This window comes from Syngnathoides biaculeatus, chromosome 18 (genome assembly GCF_019802595.1).
Source record: "Syngnathoides biaculeatus isolate LvHL_M chromosome 18, ASM1980259v1, whole genome shotgun sequence".
Classification (NCBI taxonomy): domain Eukaryota; kingdom Metazoa; phylum Chordata; class Actinopteri; order Syngnathiformes; family Syngnathidae; genus Syngnathoides; species Syngnathoides biaculeatus.
Window position 1 is genome coordinate 9,155,348 of NC_084657.1, and position 16,044 is coordinate 9,171,391.

The 16,044-nt window shown below is 48.1% G+C and overlaps 1 protein-coding gene across 4 annotated transcripts; it reads left to right on the forward strand.

Annotated features, from left to right (window-relative positions):
- The first annotated feature begins 433 nt into the window (after positions 1 to 433).
- Positions 434 to 15,158, forward strand: tcerg1b (transcription elongation regulator 1b (CA150)). Of its 4 annotated transcripts, none has more exons than XM_061802499.1 (20): positions 434 to 495; positions 1,303 to 1,573; positions 1,734 to 1,886; positions 3,126 to 3,429; positions 4,145 to 4,387; positions 6,522 to 6,581; positions 6,870 to 7,073; positions 7,935 to 8,041; positions 8,849 to 9,098; positions 9,159 to 9,240; positions 9,303 to 9,438; positions 11,416 to 11,505; positions 11,590 to 11,708; positions 11,781 to 11,931; positions 12,160 to 12,324; positions 12,879 to 13,061; positions 13,136 to 13,315; positions 13,397 to 13,480; positions 13,961 to 14,061; positions 14,148 to 15,158. In XM_061802499.1, the coding sequence occupies exons 1-20, from the start codon at positions 449 to 451 to the stop codon at positions 14,347 to 14,349; spliced, it is 3,132 nt and encodes a 1,043-aa protein (XP_061658483.1). In that variant the 5' UTR covers positions 434 to 448; the 3' UTR covers positions 14,350 to 15,158. The 4 variants fall into 4 exon arrangements, with proteins under 4 accessions (XP_061658483.1, XP_061658484.1, XP_061658482.1 ...); XM_061802500.1 differs by having other exon boundaries at positions 8,852 to 9,098; XM_061802498.1 differs by having other exon boundaries at positions 8,849 to 9,240.
- Positions 15,159 to 16,044: the final 886 nt, after the last annotated feature.

Sequence of the window (16,044 nt, forward strand, 5' to 3'; positions counted from 1 at the left end):
AAAAAATGTTGGATGAACTCAAAATGTGGCATGAATGAAGTTTTTTTTGTCTTAAGAGTATTCTGTCAATTCGCTGTCAGTTGTACTTGAGCGGCTCCAGCTACCGGAATCATTCCTTGTGCGTTTCTGACAAAGTTGGTAAAATTATGATTCTACTTTTGAAAAAAAAAAAAAATAATAATAATAATAAGCAACTATCAACAACACAAGTCTGCTACAGGAAGAATGGGGAGAATTTGACCAATGATCGCGCCGCCTACATTGTGACGGGACAAAGGCATCGCAACACATTGGACAGAAGATGACAAATCAACGTGGAGCTTGACCGTGACGAAATGTATTATCCAATCAGAGCTTACGTAGCGCCTAACTGACAGCGTGCTCCGTCGAATGGAAAAGGCGGACTCAATTAAGGGGCGTTTCCAGGAAGACACAACATTTTCCTGTAATGGCGGACCAGGCGGAGAGCGAAGTGATCGGATTCGGCGACAACAGGTCAGAAAATGACGAACAAAAGTGTTTATGTCCCCCCCACAGCCATTTGATATTGGACACGTGTCGCTGTTGTGGAATTAACTCCCCGAACGGCACTTTCGCCGGAAGAATTAGTTAAACAAAGGCACTATTTGTGGATGTAGCCACGGAGGCTAATGTGAATTTAGCTAAATAGCTAGCGGGCAGGGGCTAGCCTTTACACACGCGGTAAACATACGGACGAGGACGTTTCGCTTCATTTATTGAAATATTATCATGCTTAATAGTGTTCCTCCACGCAATAGGTCCTCGTTTGTGTTCAAGCGGGGGAATCTGTTCCTGTAAATTAGCAGGAAAGCTCACGGCAGAGACAGCTGCAGCTCGACTGCCCAGGAATGTTTTCATCGCCGTCCGGGGTTTGTGTTGGGAAGGGGGGCTCATTCCAAGGATCCTCTACAGTGCAAAATGGGTTGCCCGATCTGTAGTGTCGTTGCACTGTGGAGCGAGTAGAGGTTAAACCCGCAGTGCGTGCCAAAAATGAAAAGGAGTCAACAACGACGGTCGTTTGAAAAACGATATCCCATGATGCCTTGCGTTGTCAACGAGGCAGATTTTTCTTTTTTTTCCCCCAAGGGAACGCATACGGATGGACAAACGGCCTTGTTATTATTTCAATATATCAATATTTTATCTATTGATTCACTCAATTTTTATTATGGAAGGAAAACCAGCTCAGGGTGAAGCACCACATGTAGACAGGATTATGTCAGTCTGTAGTCTGCTCACGCCAACGGATACAATGACAGCGATTTGATGTGCGTTCTGTAGAATGGCCCAGCAGGCCGTGCGGTTTCATGGACCCGGACCGGCGCCCGTGCCCACGGCCCCCGTCTCCACCTCCACCGTGCCGCCCCCCGCCCAGACTCCCGTGTTGCGTGGGCCTCCGCCTCTACTCAGGCCGCCGCCGCCCCCCTTTGGAATGATGAGGGGGCCACCGCCGACTCGCCCCCCGTTTCCGCGGCCACCCTTTGACCCCAGCATGCCCCCCATCCCGCCGCCGGGAGGCATGCCACCCCCCATGGCACCGCCGCACCTGCAGGTAAACCCTTGAGGATAAAGTGAGGCAGAAAATGGATGCAATAATGTATTTTTTATATATTTAAGACTTTAAAACTGCATTAAATAGGAATTCATCTTCCTTGGAGTACTCTGACCGAATATATTTGTCAAGATCGACATCCATGGTTTTTTTCCTGCAGAGACCCCCGTTTCTCCCCCCTCCCATGGGCAACCTTCCGCCCCCTCCGGGGATGCTCTTCCCTCCCGGGATGCCCCCGGTTCCTTCTTCTGGAAGCCCCGCGCTCAACCCGACCGAGGAGATCTGGGTGGAGAACAAGACACCCGAGGGAAAAGTGAGTTGACGCTTGAAAAGAAATTTATTGAAATTACATAATACGTGGCGCTCTTCATGTGCGCGGGAGAATGTCCGCATCTTTCTCTCAAAAGTTTCAGATGGTGCCGACTAGGCCTGTCAAAATAGCAATTTAAGACCAAATATTTCAAAGATGAACGCATTTTTTTAATGCCTGTGGAATATACATATAATGTGATTGTGTGTGAGGAGTAGGGGAGCTCATATGAAAGTGCAAGGTAAAAATCAATAAATTAAAATACATATGTAAGATGGAATGCATAAAATGCAGTGCACAAGATGTTGCAAATAGGCAGCCCTTCACCACGTGCCTGTGGATCTATAATTGTAAAAAAAAAAATAGTTTGAATAATTGTGCAGCCCTTGCGCCAAATTTATACCATACACTCCGTACCAACATTTGCAGTTTCAGGGTTGAAGTCCACCCCTCATAAATAAGAATAAAATGCATCTTATTAGTTCTAAACCAAAACAATGACAGTTGTTGGGTTTACTATAATTGATTATTTGACCAATTAACAGGAAAATTTGATTGTCCCAGCCCTAGTTACTGTAAATTCCGGCCTACAGAGGGCACCGGATTATAAGGCTCACCCAGTACATTTGTAAAGGAAATACCATTTGGTACATATATAAGCCGCAATTGCCCACATTGAAACACGAGATATTTACAAAGAAAGATGGTACACAGAAAGAGTTTTCAAGGTTTTAATACCTTAGCTTAGATTAACATAGCAACAACACGGTAGCACGAACAGGGCAGGTTGGAAAAAAAGAACATACCGGTTTAAAAAAAAAAAAAACTTCCGCGGTGGCAGCACGGTAGCGGACCATTAACAGAGCACATGATAAAAAAACATACCTAAATCTAGCACGGGGCTAACGAGTTTTTTAAAAAAAAACAAAAACAAAAAAAACCAGAAAACATACGGGTAAAAATCACAGACGCGGCAGAAACACGCTAGCACAGCGCTAACTGGGCTAGTGGGGGAAAAAAAACATACCGGTAAAAGTCACTTCCTCGGGACATCAATTCCACTGGTCTCGCTCTTATGTTTTCCGCTCGAGTGCCCCCTTGTGGCCGTTAGGAAAAAATGCACCAATTAGCCGCCTCTCCGCATAAGCCGCAGGGTTGAAAGCGTGTAAAAAAAAAAAAGTCGTGACTTATAGGCAATTCCGGTATGTGTCTTTACCGCAAGTCTTCTTGACTTTTCCCCAGGCTTATTACTACAACGCTCGCACCCGAGAGTCGGCATGGACCAAACCCGAGGGCGTGAAAGTCATCCAGCAGTCAGAACTCAACCCTCTACTGGGGACCGGGGCAGGCACCGGCGCGGCCACGGCGAGCACCGGCGTCGGGGCCGCCAGCGCGGCGGGTGCCGCGGCCACCGGCTCCGGCGGCATCAACACCACAGCCGGCGCCGTCGTCTCAGCCGTCACGGCCCCGTCCAGCGCCCCCGCCCGCACGCTCAGCTCCAGCCCGGAATGCACCACCACCTTGGCACCCAGCGTCACCATAGCAGGTTTCAACGCACGCACACTCAATCAATCAATCGATCAATTGTCATCAGAACTGTTCCACTTTTTTCCTCTCAAGTGAAGCACCCAGTAAAAAAACAAAGGTGCAACATTGGGTCGATTAGGCCCCCCACCCTCAATTGAATCTGATTTCCCACATTTCAGAACAATGGTCGGTGTTTTTGTTTTTTTTTTAGGACATGGTTCCCCCATTTTCTTGTCAGTTTTCGTTTTAATTATTATTATAATATAATATATAATTATTATAATTTAATTAATGTTCTCTTGTGCGTAACGAGATCAAAATTCAGGAAATTTCTATACACTTTAAATACCTTTTCAACTCTTAAACATACAGTAATGTAGAGTAGTACTGTACACAATGTGCATTTTATACTTTGTAATGTTTTACTTTTTAAAAATCGTTTTAATGATTTAGGCTAGGAAGTATTTTTTTTACAACCCATAAAATCTTCTGGATGAAGTGACTGTGGAGATGGAATTTTTCTCTTGCCATGTTGTGACACAACGCGGTTCTGCACTGGAGGTGCAGAACTCTAAATGCTTGCATGCTTCTTAACTCTGAAAGGCACCAAAAAAAAAGGACAGCTAAAAAGTTTGCGATACAGCATGAAAAGAAGTGCCGTGACGTCACGGTCTGGACTTTGAACCCTCTGCACCACACATACTTATTCAAAGGTTTCCCTCCTCTCCCCCCAGCCAATCCGGTGGCCGACCCCGCCCCCGCCCCCGCGGCCAGCTCGTCCGCCGCCGTGTCCCCGGTCAGCGTGGTGACGGTGTCTACGGTGCCGTCCCCCGTCACAGCTGTGCAGACAGTCCCGCTGCTGCCCGCCGCCCTGCCTCATAGCGTGGCCCAGCCCGCCGCCGCCATCCCCGCCTTCCCGCCCGTCATGGTGCCGCCCTTCCGGGTGCCCCTGCCGGGCATGCACATCCCTCTGCCAGGTGAGACGCAGCTCGGAATCGACAGCCCGTAAACGCGGTGGCTAAGTGTACTCTGCCAGTAAGTTCGTCCTGTGATTGATATTGTCACATTCACATGCAAACGCTTGTATTAATAATGCGATGTAGACATTTCTGCCTTCAATGTACCTCTGTGTGCACAAATACTGCCTGCCCACCACCTCATCGATAATTTTACCCAATGTTCGAATATATAGCGCTTATCAGAGCCTAACGCACATCAACCTGTTAACCAGTGCTAATATTTACCACTGCAGCTCAGTTTATTTATTTTTTTCATTTAGAGCGGCTGCCGCTTCAGTCAGCCTCTCTGTCAAGTCACAGGTGGCGAGATGAGATGATGTCAAATATATGATTAGAAAATTATTCCTTTTGCAAATGGGCAGATGGCGAAAGATTGAATTGTTTCAGTTCACATTCCTTGTCCTCGGGACTCTAAAATTGTTTACAACAGATGAAAAAGGTACTTTTTTACGTGGAGTGACTTTTTGAGCTGCAGGTAGTCAGCCAGTCAGCACGCAAATAGTGTTCCAAAGTAAATGTGCTGGATGACTTTTGCTTGCTTCCTCCTCCTCGTGTCTCTTCTGGCATTTGTCTTTAGGCTGTGGAGTTGGATTGATGTCTTAAATCATGATATTACTATGTTATTACTAGGGATGCACCATAAAGTCGGTCACTGAAAATCTCGGGGGGCTAGTGCATTTTCGCTCGTCCCAAAACCTTCTGTCGCTGAAACGTCACGGACGAAACGGGTGGTCGTGATGGCTGACGCGATGTGGAACCACGGATGCGTACGTTCGCTTTCCGTCCGTTTGTAACGCAGCATAAGTAGCCTTCGGCTCGGCGGTCACGTGTCGGCTACAGTCGTTAGCGCCGAGGGGTGTGAGGAGTCAAAAGACGGGGATGCCATGCTAAGGAATGATGAACCCAAGTCTTAACACTGAAATGCAGTACACTTGTCACACAGGTCCAGCTGAAAGCGAATTGTAATGGATAGGAAGCAACTTTTGTAGCGCGCGATAGCGGGCAAATTAATAACCGTCTTGAAAGAAAATACTGCAGTACACAATAAAGCGAGACGGCCACGCAGGGACAGGAAATTCATTAGTAGTAGCCTGGGAACAGGGGCCTATAAGTTCAAAATACATTCATGTCAGGAGTATTTGCATAGTTTCTGCAGAAATAGTGGATAGAGGAAATGCAAAAATAGCGTGCCGGTCTTTCGTTAAGAATTGCATTGCACAAAAGACAAACAAACTTGTCAAAATCAGTCTATTATTTGATTGTTTGCAAAATAAAGTGCTGGGTTTCAATTTTGACTTTGGAGAGCAGATGAATCTGATTTAATACACTTGCTTTCTTTATTACATATTAATAACTATTGGCAAGATACAATCAGAATCTGATTTGATACACTTACTTTCTTTATTATATATTAAAAAGTGTCCAGTCCATAGACAGGGTAGTTTTGATGACGGTATGTGAAACTCTCATCCTTTTATTCAGGCTGCAAATTTTTCCGCTTTTGCAAGGTTTATTTGAGAAATATATAAAATAGCAAATGTGGAAGCCATAAATGGCAAACGATTGCAATTATAGTGTAGTGATTATGCTGTGCTGTTAAACAGCATTCCAAATTATTTTTATCCCGTTAAGTAATATACTGCATGATGTCATTTAAAAAAAATGGAAATTTAGACATAGTTCTGGAAGTGATCATTTGTTGGGTGGCAGCTGTGCAGTCATAAATGCAATTTTACTAATCGTGAGGCCTTTGGTTCCTCTGTATCGGTCAATAATATTCACGTATGTGCATCCCGAGTTATTAGTATTTTTTTTTCGTTTGTTTAAGTACAGCGCAGTCATTTCGATGATAAAAAATGTTTTGAGTTACAAGTCTGTTCATGGAAAACATTTGAGCTCAAATTTCAAGGCACTGTTCCCCCCACCCCCACCTCGCGGAGAAATGCCGTCGCTCAACTGCTTTAAAACTCAAATGTGACCCACCCTTGGTAGAAGCACACACAGCATGACCTCTGACCGGGACCTGCATGCACACACACAGAGTATGTTGCTGGTTTCCAACCAGATGCTTGCTTGTGCGTTGTTGTTGCAGGTGTAGCAATGATGCAGATAGTTGGCGCTCCCTGTGTAAAGGCAGGCCCCGCTGCCAACGGTAAACGCACCCTATCGCCCGACTCTCAGTCGCCCGCTAGATGGCATGCTAGTTAGTCCGCCACCCAGACATATAACATGTACACGCATCATGTTGAGTGGATTTTTTTTTTTTGGGGGGGGGGGTGTTATGTTTGTGGGAGGCATGTGTTCTGCTTTTTTTTTTTTTTTAAGTGATGTTGTACACTCATACGCTTTAGTCAGAGATGCACATCCATCAGATCGGTTGCGCGCAGGCTGCCGCGTACGCACGAGTGTCGACAACGCTGTGCCGATCGCCCCGCTGCAGGAATGCTGCCCAGCATGGGCCCGTCTCTGGTGTCCATGATGCACCCTCAGTTGGCGTTGTCGGCGGCGCCCGCCGCCTCCGTGGCCGCCGCGTTGCAGCTCCCCGAGTGGTCCGAGTACAAGACGGTGGACGGCAAGAATTACTACTACAACAACCGCACTCTTGAGTCCACCTGGGAAAAACCGCAGGCCATGCTGGACAGAGGTAGGGATGCTCGCGCCGCACTCGGCTACGCAGTTTCCAAAAAGTACTCACGCGCTATACTTGAGTACAAGGATAGATGCCTTTGGGAAGTAGAAGTGCTGTAATTCCCGGCCTACAGAGTGCACCTGCTTACAAGCCTTACTGAGTACAAATGAATGTAAATGAAATACCATTTGGTACATACATACGCCGTAGTTGTGTAAAAGCCGCAAGTCCTCACATTGAAACACGAGGTATTTACAAAGACGGACGGTACACAGAAGGAGTTTGAAGGTAGCGCTAACGCTAGCGCAAACAGTGCCAGTTAAAATAAAACTTACTGGGAAATATCGCTTGAGAAACGCCAGTAACACGCTAGCACAGTGCTAATGTTAGCGCAGCTTTAACGGGGCCGGTAAAAGTCACTTGCTCGGCACATATATTCCACCATTCTGAATTTTTGTTGTTGTTGTTGTTTCCCCCCCCTACGGCCGTTAGGAAGAAAAAAAAATGCACAAATTAGCCGCATCACCGCATAAGCCACAGGATTCAAAGCGTGTGGGGGGAAAAAAAAGTCGCAGCTTGTAGGCCGGAAATGACGGTACTATTTTCCTCCGTCCCCCGACTTCCAAGACCTGGAGATCAAATGTTCTCTTTGCATCCGCTGTCAACGCATTAAAGTCACTGAGCGTCTTCCTCCATGCTAGCGATTAAGTCAGTTTGCTCTGGAATGGGTTGGGGTGGGGGGGCCTTATATTTTTACAAGAAGTTGAGAACGTACTGATGTATGATTTGAAATGTAGGGTTGCAAAAGTCAAGAAGGCATCACACCGCTCATAAAACAAAACTGCTTTTTCCGACCGTGCGCATGCCTGGCTGCAGAAAAGGAAGCGGAGAAGGCCAAGGAGCATCTGGCGCAGGTGGAAGCCGAGGCCATGGAGATGGAGGAGGAGGAGGCCAAACTCCTCATCATGAATAGCATCAAGCAGGTAGGCGGAAACATGTCGGCGCCGCAGGTACGCACCAACCTCTCAGCCAGAAATGCAATGACAAAAGATACTTAAGTCCCAAGTCGCAATTTCCATTCCATTTACTGGAGATGATCATGACATTGTTCAACAAAATTTCTTTTGTATTTCTTTGCCTTTTTTTTTTTTTTTTTTTTTTTTAGCTTTTCCTGATGATAAACTGCACAGTAGAAATACATGTATAGTTTAAATACTTTATATAATAAAATGATTGAAGAAATGTATTTATTTTTGTCTTAAAATGTACGCTTTAGCAGTAGACTACGCTCGGCTGGGAGCACATTGCCATATCTGCGCGCATTATGTTATTTCCGTTTTTTTTGGGGGGAGGGTGTTCGAATCGACAATAATAAAGCGCGTTGTGGGTCACGTGCTTGTGGCGCGCGCATTTTTTTTATTATTTCTGTGTTTTTCCGGCAGCGTGGGTCAGCCGGTCTGGCTGCGCGCAATTTATTTCCGTGTTTGGTCAAAGTCGTTCGGGTTCGAACGCAGAAGGGAAAAAATCTCGAAATTTTCATTCGAAAACGGGGACATTCGAGAACCGAGGCTTTACTGTGTGTATCAAACTAGTAGCCCTTCACGTTGATTAGTGACCTGGACGTAGCTCTCATTTTCGAGAAGGTCAGCAAGCCAAGAGATATCGAATATGACTGAGTACTGTTTTAGTGTCTGTCTATATGTGCCAAATGTCCGTCGCTCATAGGGTGGCGACACCGCTCCTGCGTAAATACTTTTTCTGAGCATGAAATGATGTCTCGTTTGCCGAAGGAGCGCAAGGAGGAAGAAATGAGCGAAGAAGAGAAGGCGGCCCAGAAAGCTCGCCCGGTGGCCACCAACCCCATCCCGGGCACGCCGTGGTGCGTGGTGTGGACCGGCGACGAGCGCGTCTTCTTCTACAACCCCACCACGCGCCTGTCCATGTGGGACCGGCCAGACGAGCTGGTGGGCCGCGCCGACGTCGACAAACACATCCAGGAGCCCCCGCACAAGCGGGGCCTCGACGACGCCAGAAGAACAGGTGACCCGACGCGTTTGGTTTTTCTGTTATTTGAGTTTGTAACTTTCTTTGTGTGTACAGTTTTCAGCAAGGACGATAGCGAGCTGGCCCTCACCATGGACGACGCTCACGATGAGGAGCCCTCCAAAGCAAAGAAGAGAAAGTCAGTCGTGTGCGTCTTTATAATATTGAGCGGACAGTTTTATCGCTCGCTCTCGTTCTCAGGAAGGAGGATGTGAGCGAAGCAGACTCAGAGAAGGAAGCAGTGATGGAAGCAGAGCTGCGGGCGGCCCGGGAGAGAGCCGTGGTCCCCCTGGAGTCCAGGATAACGCAGTTCAAAGACATGCTGCTGGAGAGAGGGGTAAGCCGCGAACATTCTCCCCTCATCCCGGGTAATCCGTTTTGTACTCGGCCCGCATCCTGTTGTCCCATTATATATGCTGCAATCTGAAACAATTCAGGATCAATGTTGGGAAATTTGAGATTGTGACGTCAACTAAGGATATTGATAGGGTTGGGCATCGAGAGCCACTTGGAACCGGGACTAACGTTCCAGTATTCTCTAAGTCGTTCAAATGGAAACGTATCGGTTCTCGGTTTTCAATGCCTTGTCGCCGACCCCGAAGGAGAAGTGGCGAAAACCTACAAAGATGTCTGACGGAGGCGTCTTAAGTTTGTTCAAATGAATGACCGGTCGGTCGGTCGGTCTCGGTGCAGCGCGAGGACACACAAGATGACGACGTGCAAAGGAGGTTTTGCAATTTGCGGCGTCTGACGCGATCCGAGCCTGAGACGACAACTCTGTCAGCTGTCACTGAAACGATAAAATACAGTAAAGCCTCGGTTCTCGACAACAATCCGTTCCAAAAGGCGGTTCGAGAAGCGATTTGTTCGAAAACCGAATGGATATTTCCCATTCCAATGAATGGAAAAAGAAATATTGCGTTCCGAGCCTAAAAAAATTGTGCTTTTTAAAGCAGTTTTTTTTTTTTCAGCCTGACCCGCCCCCTTTTCACAAAGAAGGAATCTAGTGTCACCTGTTTCTGCCCTCTTTTAAGCACTTTTGTGAAGTGGCTCATCGCAACATTAAAATCTTTCAGCGCTCTGCTACATTCAGCTTTATCGGGATGATCAAGTTCTACGAAATTATGGATTTTGTCCCCTTTAGCACAAGTAACTTTGATATCAGGCTCATCTTCTGTTCGTCCTGAAGGTGCAGGAGTTCTTTGGTAGTGAGCTTCCACTTACTTTCTTTGGAGCCTTGATGGGGGTTAATGGTCCTCAATAAGAAGAAGATAAAAAAACGTGACACGTCTGCATACAGAGGCTGCGTTATACAGAGTAATAAAGCGCGTCGTGCCGGTTGTGCCACGCGCATTATGCTATTTCTGGGTTTTTCGACGGCGTGGGAATTGACCCCTCCGTACAGGGCACTTAACCATGCCTCCCGAAGTGACGTCACACCACGTGCGCTGACGTAAGACAAACAATTCATAAAAAATGGCAAATACAATACAATACATTGTTAACTGAGACAGACGCCATGCTTCTGATTTCATTCAATCGTTCACACGTAGCAATGTTATGCTAGCGGAGAACGTCTCATTCATTTATACGAGACGTGTATTAAAAATCAAATTTATGGCATATCTTCGTGCAAACACTGTCTGGTTAAGCTTCGGCCGCGAGCCAGCAAGAAAGCGACACGTTTGTGCAGTCCGATCATCGCAAAATATCGCTCAACAAAGAATAAGTGTGTCAATTGTTCACACGTAGCGGTGTTATGCTAGCGAAGAACTTCAAATTAATTTATACGAGACATGTATTGAAAATCAAATATAGGGCATACCTTCGTGCAAACATATGTGTTCCGGTTGATATTAGATGGATTTAGTTGACGATACGGTCTTCCACAAAGTTTGATCCATCGAAGGCATTTTTCGTACTGGGTCTTCGGTTTTGGAAAGGGTACGAATCAAACTCCACCAACTAGCCTTTCAGGATACCTGTCGTCACTATTACAAAGTCCGTGACTACACCTCTTAACCATATTTTTTGTTAAATAACCCAAATACGCGATAAAACGCTAACAAAACCTATACTGGACCATGCAATGTTGTCTGGGAAAATGGCGGGAGCAAAAACGGGCTTTGGTTTATGCAGATCTCTGGCCTCTGATTGGTCAGTGACGCGGCTTGCGCAATATCCACGGAGGGGTCAATTCACAACGAAGCGGGTCGTTTGTTAACTGATCTGGCCGCGCGCGTTATATTAATTCTGGATTTTGTCGAGGGGTGTTCGCGAACCGAGTATTCAGTGTAAGTTTGCGCCCGCGTAGGTGTCTGCTTTCTCCACGTGGGACAAAGAGCTTCACAAGATTGTCTTCGACCCTCGATACCTTCTGCTCAACCCCAAAGAACGCAAGCAGGTGGCCGCCCGTGCCTCCCGGTTCTTTCTACCCCATGACCCGGCCCGGCAGGCGTGATCCCGCGTTGTCGTCGCTGTGCCGCAGGTGTTCGACCAGTACGTGAAGACCAGAGCGGAGGAGGAGAGGAAGGAGAAAAAGAACAAGCTGATGCAGACCAAAGACGAATTCAGGAAGATGATGGACGAGGCCAAGCTGACGGCCAGGTGAGGAGGCCCGGACCGCCCGGACCGCCCGGCGCCGACGGTCGTCTTCACGCGGTCTTCGCTTCTCCTCAGGACCACCTTCAGCGAGTTTGCCATCAAGCACGGCCGAGACCCTCGCTTCAAGAGCATCGACAAGATGAAGGACAGGGAAGCCATCTTCGTGGAGCACATGACGGCCCTGAGGAAGCGGGACAAAGATGACTCCAAGTCCCGAGGGGACAAGGTTGGGAGACCAAAGTTCCAGGATTTCAAATGTTTTCCAGCATTTTTTTTTTTTCTCACACACGCACGTCTTACCGCTGCCATAATTTCTGTCGAGATTATCAGCAGCCGTGTTCCAAGAGATGAAACCAACTGCTAAACACAGCGCGTAGAATCTCACCTTCACTCGATGGCGCTCGCCGGTCTGGTCTCAAGAGAGATGTTCTGTGTACGTGTGTGTTGGCGGCAGGTGAGACAGGACTTCTTCGAGATGCTGAGCGACCAGCACGTGGAAGCTGGGCAGCGCTGGAGCAAAGTCAAGGAGAGGATGGAGACGGACCCCCGCTACAAGGCAGTGGAGACCTCCGCCCTCAGGGAGGAGTTCTTCAAGCAGTACCTGGACAAGCTGGCCAAGGTGAGCGCCGCTTACGATCTATGTTTGCGGTCTTCTTAAAACAAAGGCCAAGAACAGTACTTCCCTTAGGATGGCTGAACTGAAAGTCCGGCCCTGTTAGTGTGTTACTGCCGCGTCTCAGTGATTTTTACCGGTATGTTTTTTGTTTTTTTTTTTTTTTTAAACGACCCCTGTTAGCATGGTGCTAGCTTTAGAGTCAACGCGGCGCTACTTTTAAACTCTCTGTGTGCCGTCTTTCTTTGTAAATATCTCGTGTTTCAATGTGGGCACTTGCGACTTTTACTTGTACGTATGTACCAAATGGTATTTCCTTTACAAATGTACTGGGTGAGGCTTATAAGGTGCACTCTGATAAACATTCCGCAATTGAACATCAACATGGTCAAATGAAGCAAGTCCACTCGCCTAGTGATAACCTATAATGCAAAAATGTCATAGACGACTGACGATAACTTTGGAGCAGGAACGCTGGTACAAGCGTGACACGGGAACGGTGATTTATTTAGCGCTGGAGCGCGCCTAAACCGAGCCGCTGTGCTCTTGCGGTCCCGCAGAGCCTGGACTTGGAGAAGGAGCGAGAGCTGGAGCGTCAGGCGCGCATCGAGGCCAGCCTGAGGGAGCGCGAGCGGGAGGTCCAGAAGGCCCGATCGGAACAGACCAAAGAGATCGACCGCGAGCGAGAGCAGCACAAGCGGGAAGAAGCCATCCAGCACTTCAAAGCGCTCATGTCCGACATGGTGAGGAAGGAACCGCGAGCTCGCCTGCGAAACGTGTTCCAGAACGCTCAGTCGCGCAAGCTTCCCGGTTGCAGGTGCGCTCGCCGGACGCGACGTGGTCGGACACGCGGCGGAACCTCCGCAAAGACCACCGCTGGGAGTCGGCGTCGCTGTTGGAGCGCGAGGAGAAGGAGAAGCTCTTCAACGACCACGTGGAGGCGCTGGCCAAGAAGAAGAAGGAGCATTTCAGGCAGCTCCTGGACGAAACCACCATGGTGAACGTCCGCCCGTCGCCTTAACGGGTCGAAGCGGCGCGACTCCACGCTGATCTGTGTTGACGGGTTTCTCTTTTCAAGATCACTCTGACCACCACCTGGAAGGAGGTCAAGAAGGTCATCAAGGAGGACCCTCGATGCATTAAATTCTCCTCCAGTGACAGAGTAAGACCTCGCAATTTTCACAAATGGATGTTCCGGTTTATAGCCTAAAATGCGTGTCATCTTTTAAGATTGCTAAAGCAAAAAATGGCTTTTCTTAAATTTGCCTCTCTCCTGGTCCGTCGTCATGGTTACGCACAGCGGCGTCTGCGCCTTCCTTTCACACACATCCGTGTGACTCCTTCACGTCCGTTCTTCAGTGGGAGGCCGTGGAAGACGGCCTTCCTCAGCTTGTCTGTCAAATTCTGCTTTGTAAACCATTGGAATAATGAATAGATTCCACCAGATGGCAGCATTCCACGGTTTTGGATCGGAGACCAGCACAACTTTTAAGTAGATGATAAAGATGAGGTGGCGAACCGCGATTGCGAGGGGGCAAATGTTGGAAATCGGACGAGTTTAGCCACGGGACTGTCAAGAGAGTTTGTAGAAAGTCTGGCGGTCGATGAGCAAGTGTCCTCCCGAATGTTTGGCTGCTTGCAGAAGCGACAGCGCGAGTTTGAGGACTACATCAAAGACAAATACATCACCGCCAAAGCTGACTTCAGAACCCTCTTGAAGGAGACAAAGTTCATCACGTACAGGTCGGGCCCGCCTTCCCGCCCGCGTTAGACGGCCGAAGAGGTGCCGGAAGGTTTATGACGCGTGATCTTTTGACAATCCCCCCCAGGTCCCGGAAGTTGATCCAGGAGTCGGAGCAGCACCTGAAGGACGTGGAGAAGATCCTGCAGAACGACAAGCGCTACCTGGTGCTGGAGTGCGTCCCCGAGGAGCGCCGCAAGCTCATAATGTTCTACATCGAGGACCTGGACCGCCGCGGCCCGCCCCCGCCCCCCACCGCCTCCGAGCCCACGCGCCGCTCCACCAAGTGACCCCCGCGGGGCCCACCCCCTGCCCCCCCTCGCCCCGGCGCGCGCCCCTCTTCCCCCGTCGAGGCCGCGCTGTCGCTGGGCGCTCCGGTTGCAAACGGATGGAAAGCTCCCAACGAAGTTTCCGTGGGAAGTTCGGCCGGCAGTTTTGGGAAGGGACACAATTCCCAGTTGGAAACTTCCCGTGGGAATTTATAGGATTTACAGGGAACCTCACGGAAAAGATCGCGTTCAAATATTTTGACACAAAAGTGACGGCGAATAGTCGATGGCGCCGCAGGACCTCAACGGCTCCTTTGCAGCAAAACTAAAGCTTGCGCCTGAGAGCAAAAACCAAATCGTTACCGGAAACACGGCTAATTGGGGCGCGTGGGAGTCACGTGTCGGTCGCTGTACTCAACTTGCATGAGACCTGCTTGTAGTTTTCAGGATTGCGGCAAAATAGAAGTTGCGTGGCTGTTGGAGTTCCCTGTGATGAGAGAACCTTCCATCAATTCCCATGGAAAGTTTCCATCTTTTGAAAATTGAGAGTTTCGCAAGCCGACCGGGGGCTCGTCCACATAAAGACGGGGGTGCCGGGGACCTTTTGACCCTTCACCTCTGCCACGAGGGATGACGACGACCACGACGGCGGAGAGGCTTCCTCGGAGTCCGCAGCCGCTGGTGTACGATAGTTCGTGTAAATCCTCTTTAGTGCGTTTGTTTGCGTGCGCATCGGAGGCAAGATGGAGCCTTGCAGCGCCGCTGCCATCTGGAATGTTCCCCAACTTTGTCTCCACGTTCGAATAAATGCAACTTCTTGTCTTTTTCAACCCGCGTCAACGTGATGTGCCGGACCTTTCCGGGTAACCTGCTGACCCAAGTGTAACATTTTGAAAAATGCGCAACAAAAACAAGTAAGAGAAATGAAAATAATAAATGGCAAGTAAGCATTTTTTAAATAGTAACATGAAAAGAAGAGATGGCACGGTGGATCAGCCAGAAAGCATTGGCCTCACAGTTCTGACCCGCTTTTGTGGAGTTTGCATGTTCTCTCCCTGTGCCTGTGTGGCTTTTCTCCGGGCGGGCACTCCGGTTTCCTCCCACATCCCCAAAACATGCAACATTAATTGGACACTCTAAATTGCCCAAAGGTGTGATTGTGAGTGCGGCTGTTTGTCTCGATGTGCCCTGCGATTGCCTGGCGACCAGTTCAGGGTGTACCCCTGCTCCCCCCCCCCCCTCACACCGTTGACAGCACTCCTGCAACCCTTGTGAGGATAAGCACTTCAGGGAATGGATGGATGGATGGATGTCAGTGAAGTGAAATTTAAAATTAAGACAACTATAACATGAAAATAATGTGCGACAATGGACAAATGATACATAACGTGGCAAATGCGAAAAATAAAATTAGTAGGCCTAAATGTAAAAAATATTTGTAAATTACAATGTGAAATTAAAATGAAAAGTCAGTGAGATGAAAAGTATTTGTAAGATGGTGTTCAAAGTCCCGTAAATTGTAAGACTTGAGTAAAGCACATGCAGAATATAGTGATATATAATAATATATAATGAATGTGCCTTTTTAAACTTGAAATATGAAACGATGTCGCTTGGAGCAGATCATATCCATAAATATTAATGTACACTGTACAGTCCATGTCGACAAAAAATGACGTCATTAGTTGGTTTCTGATGTGATTGGTCATCACTTGG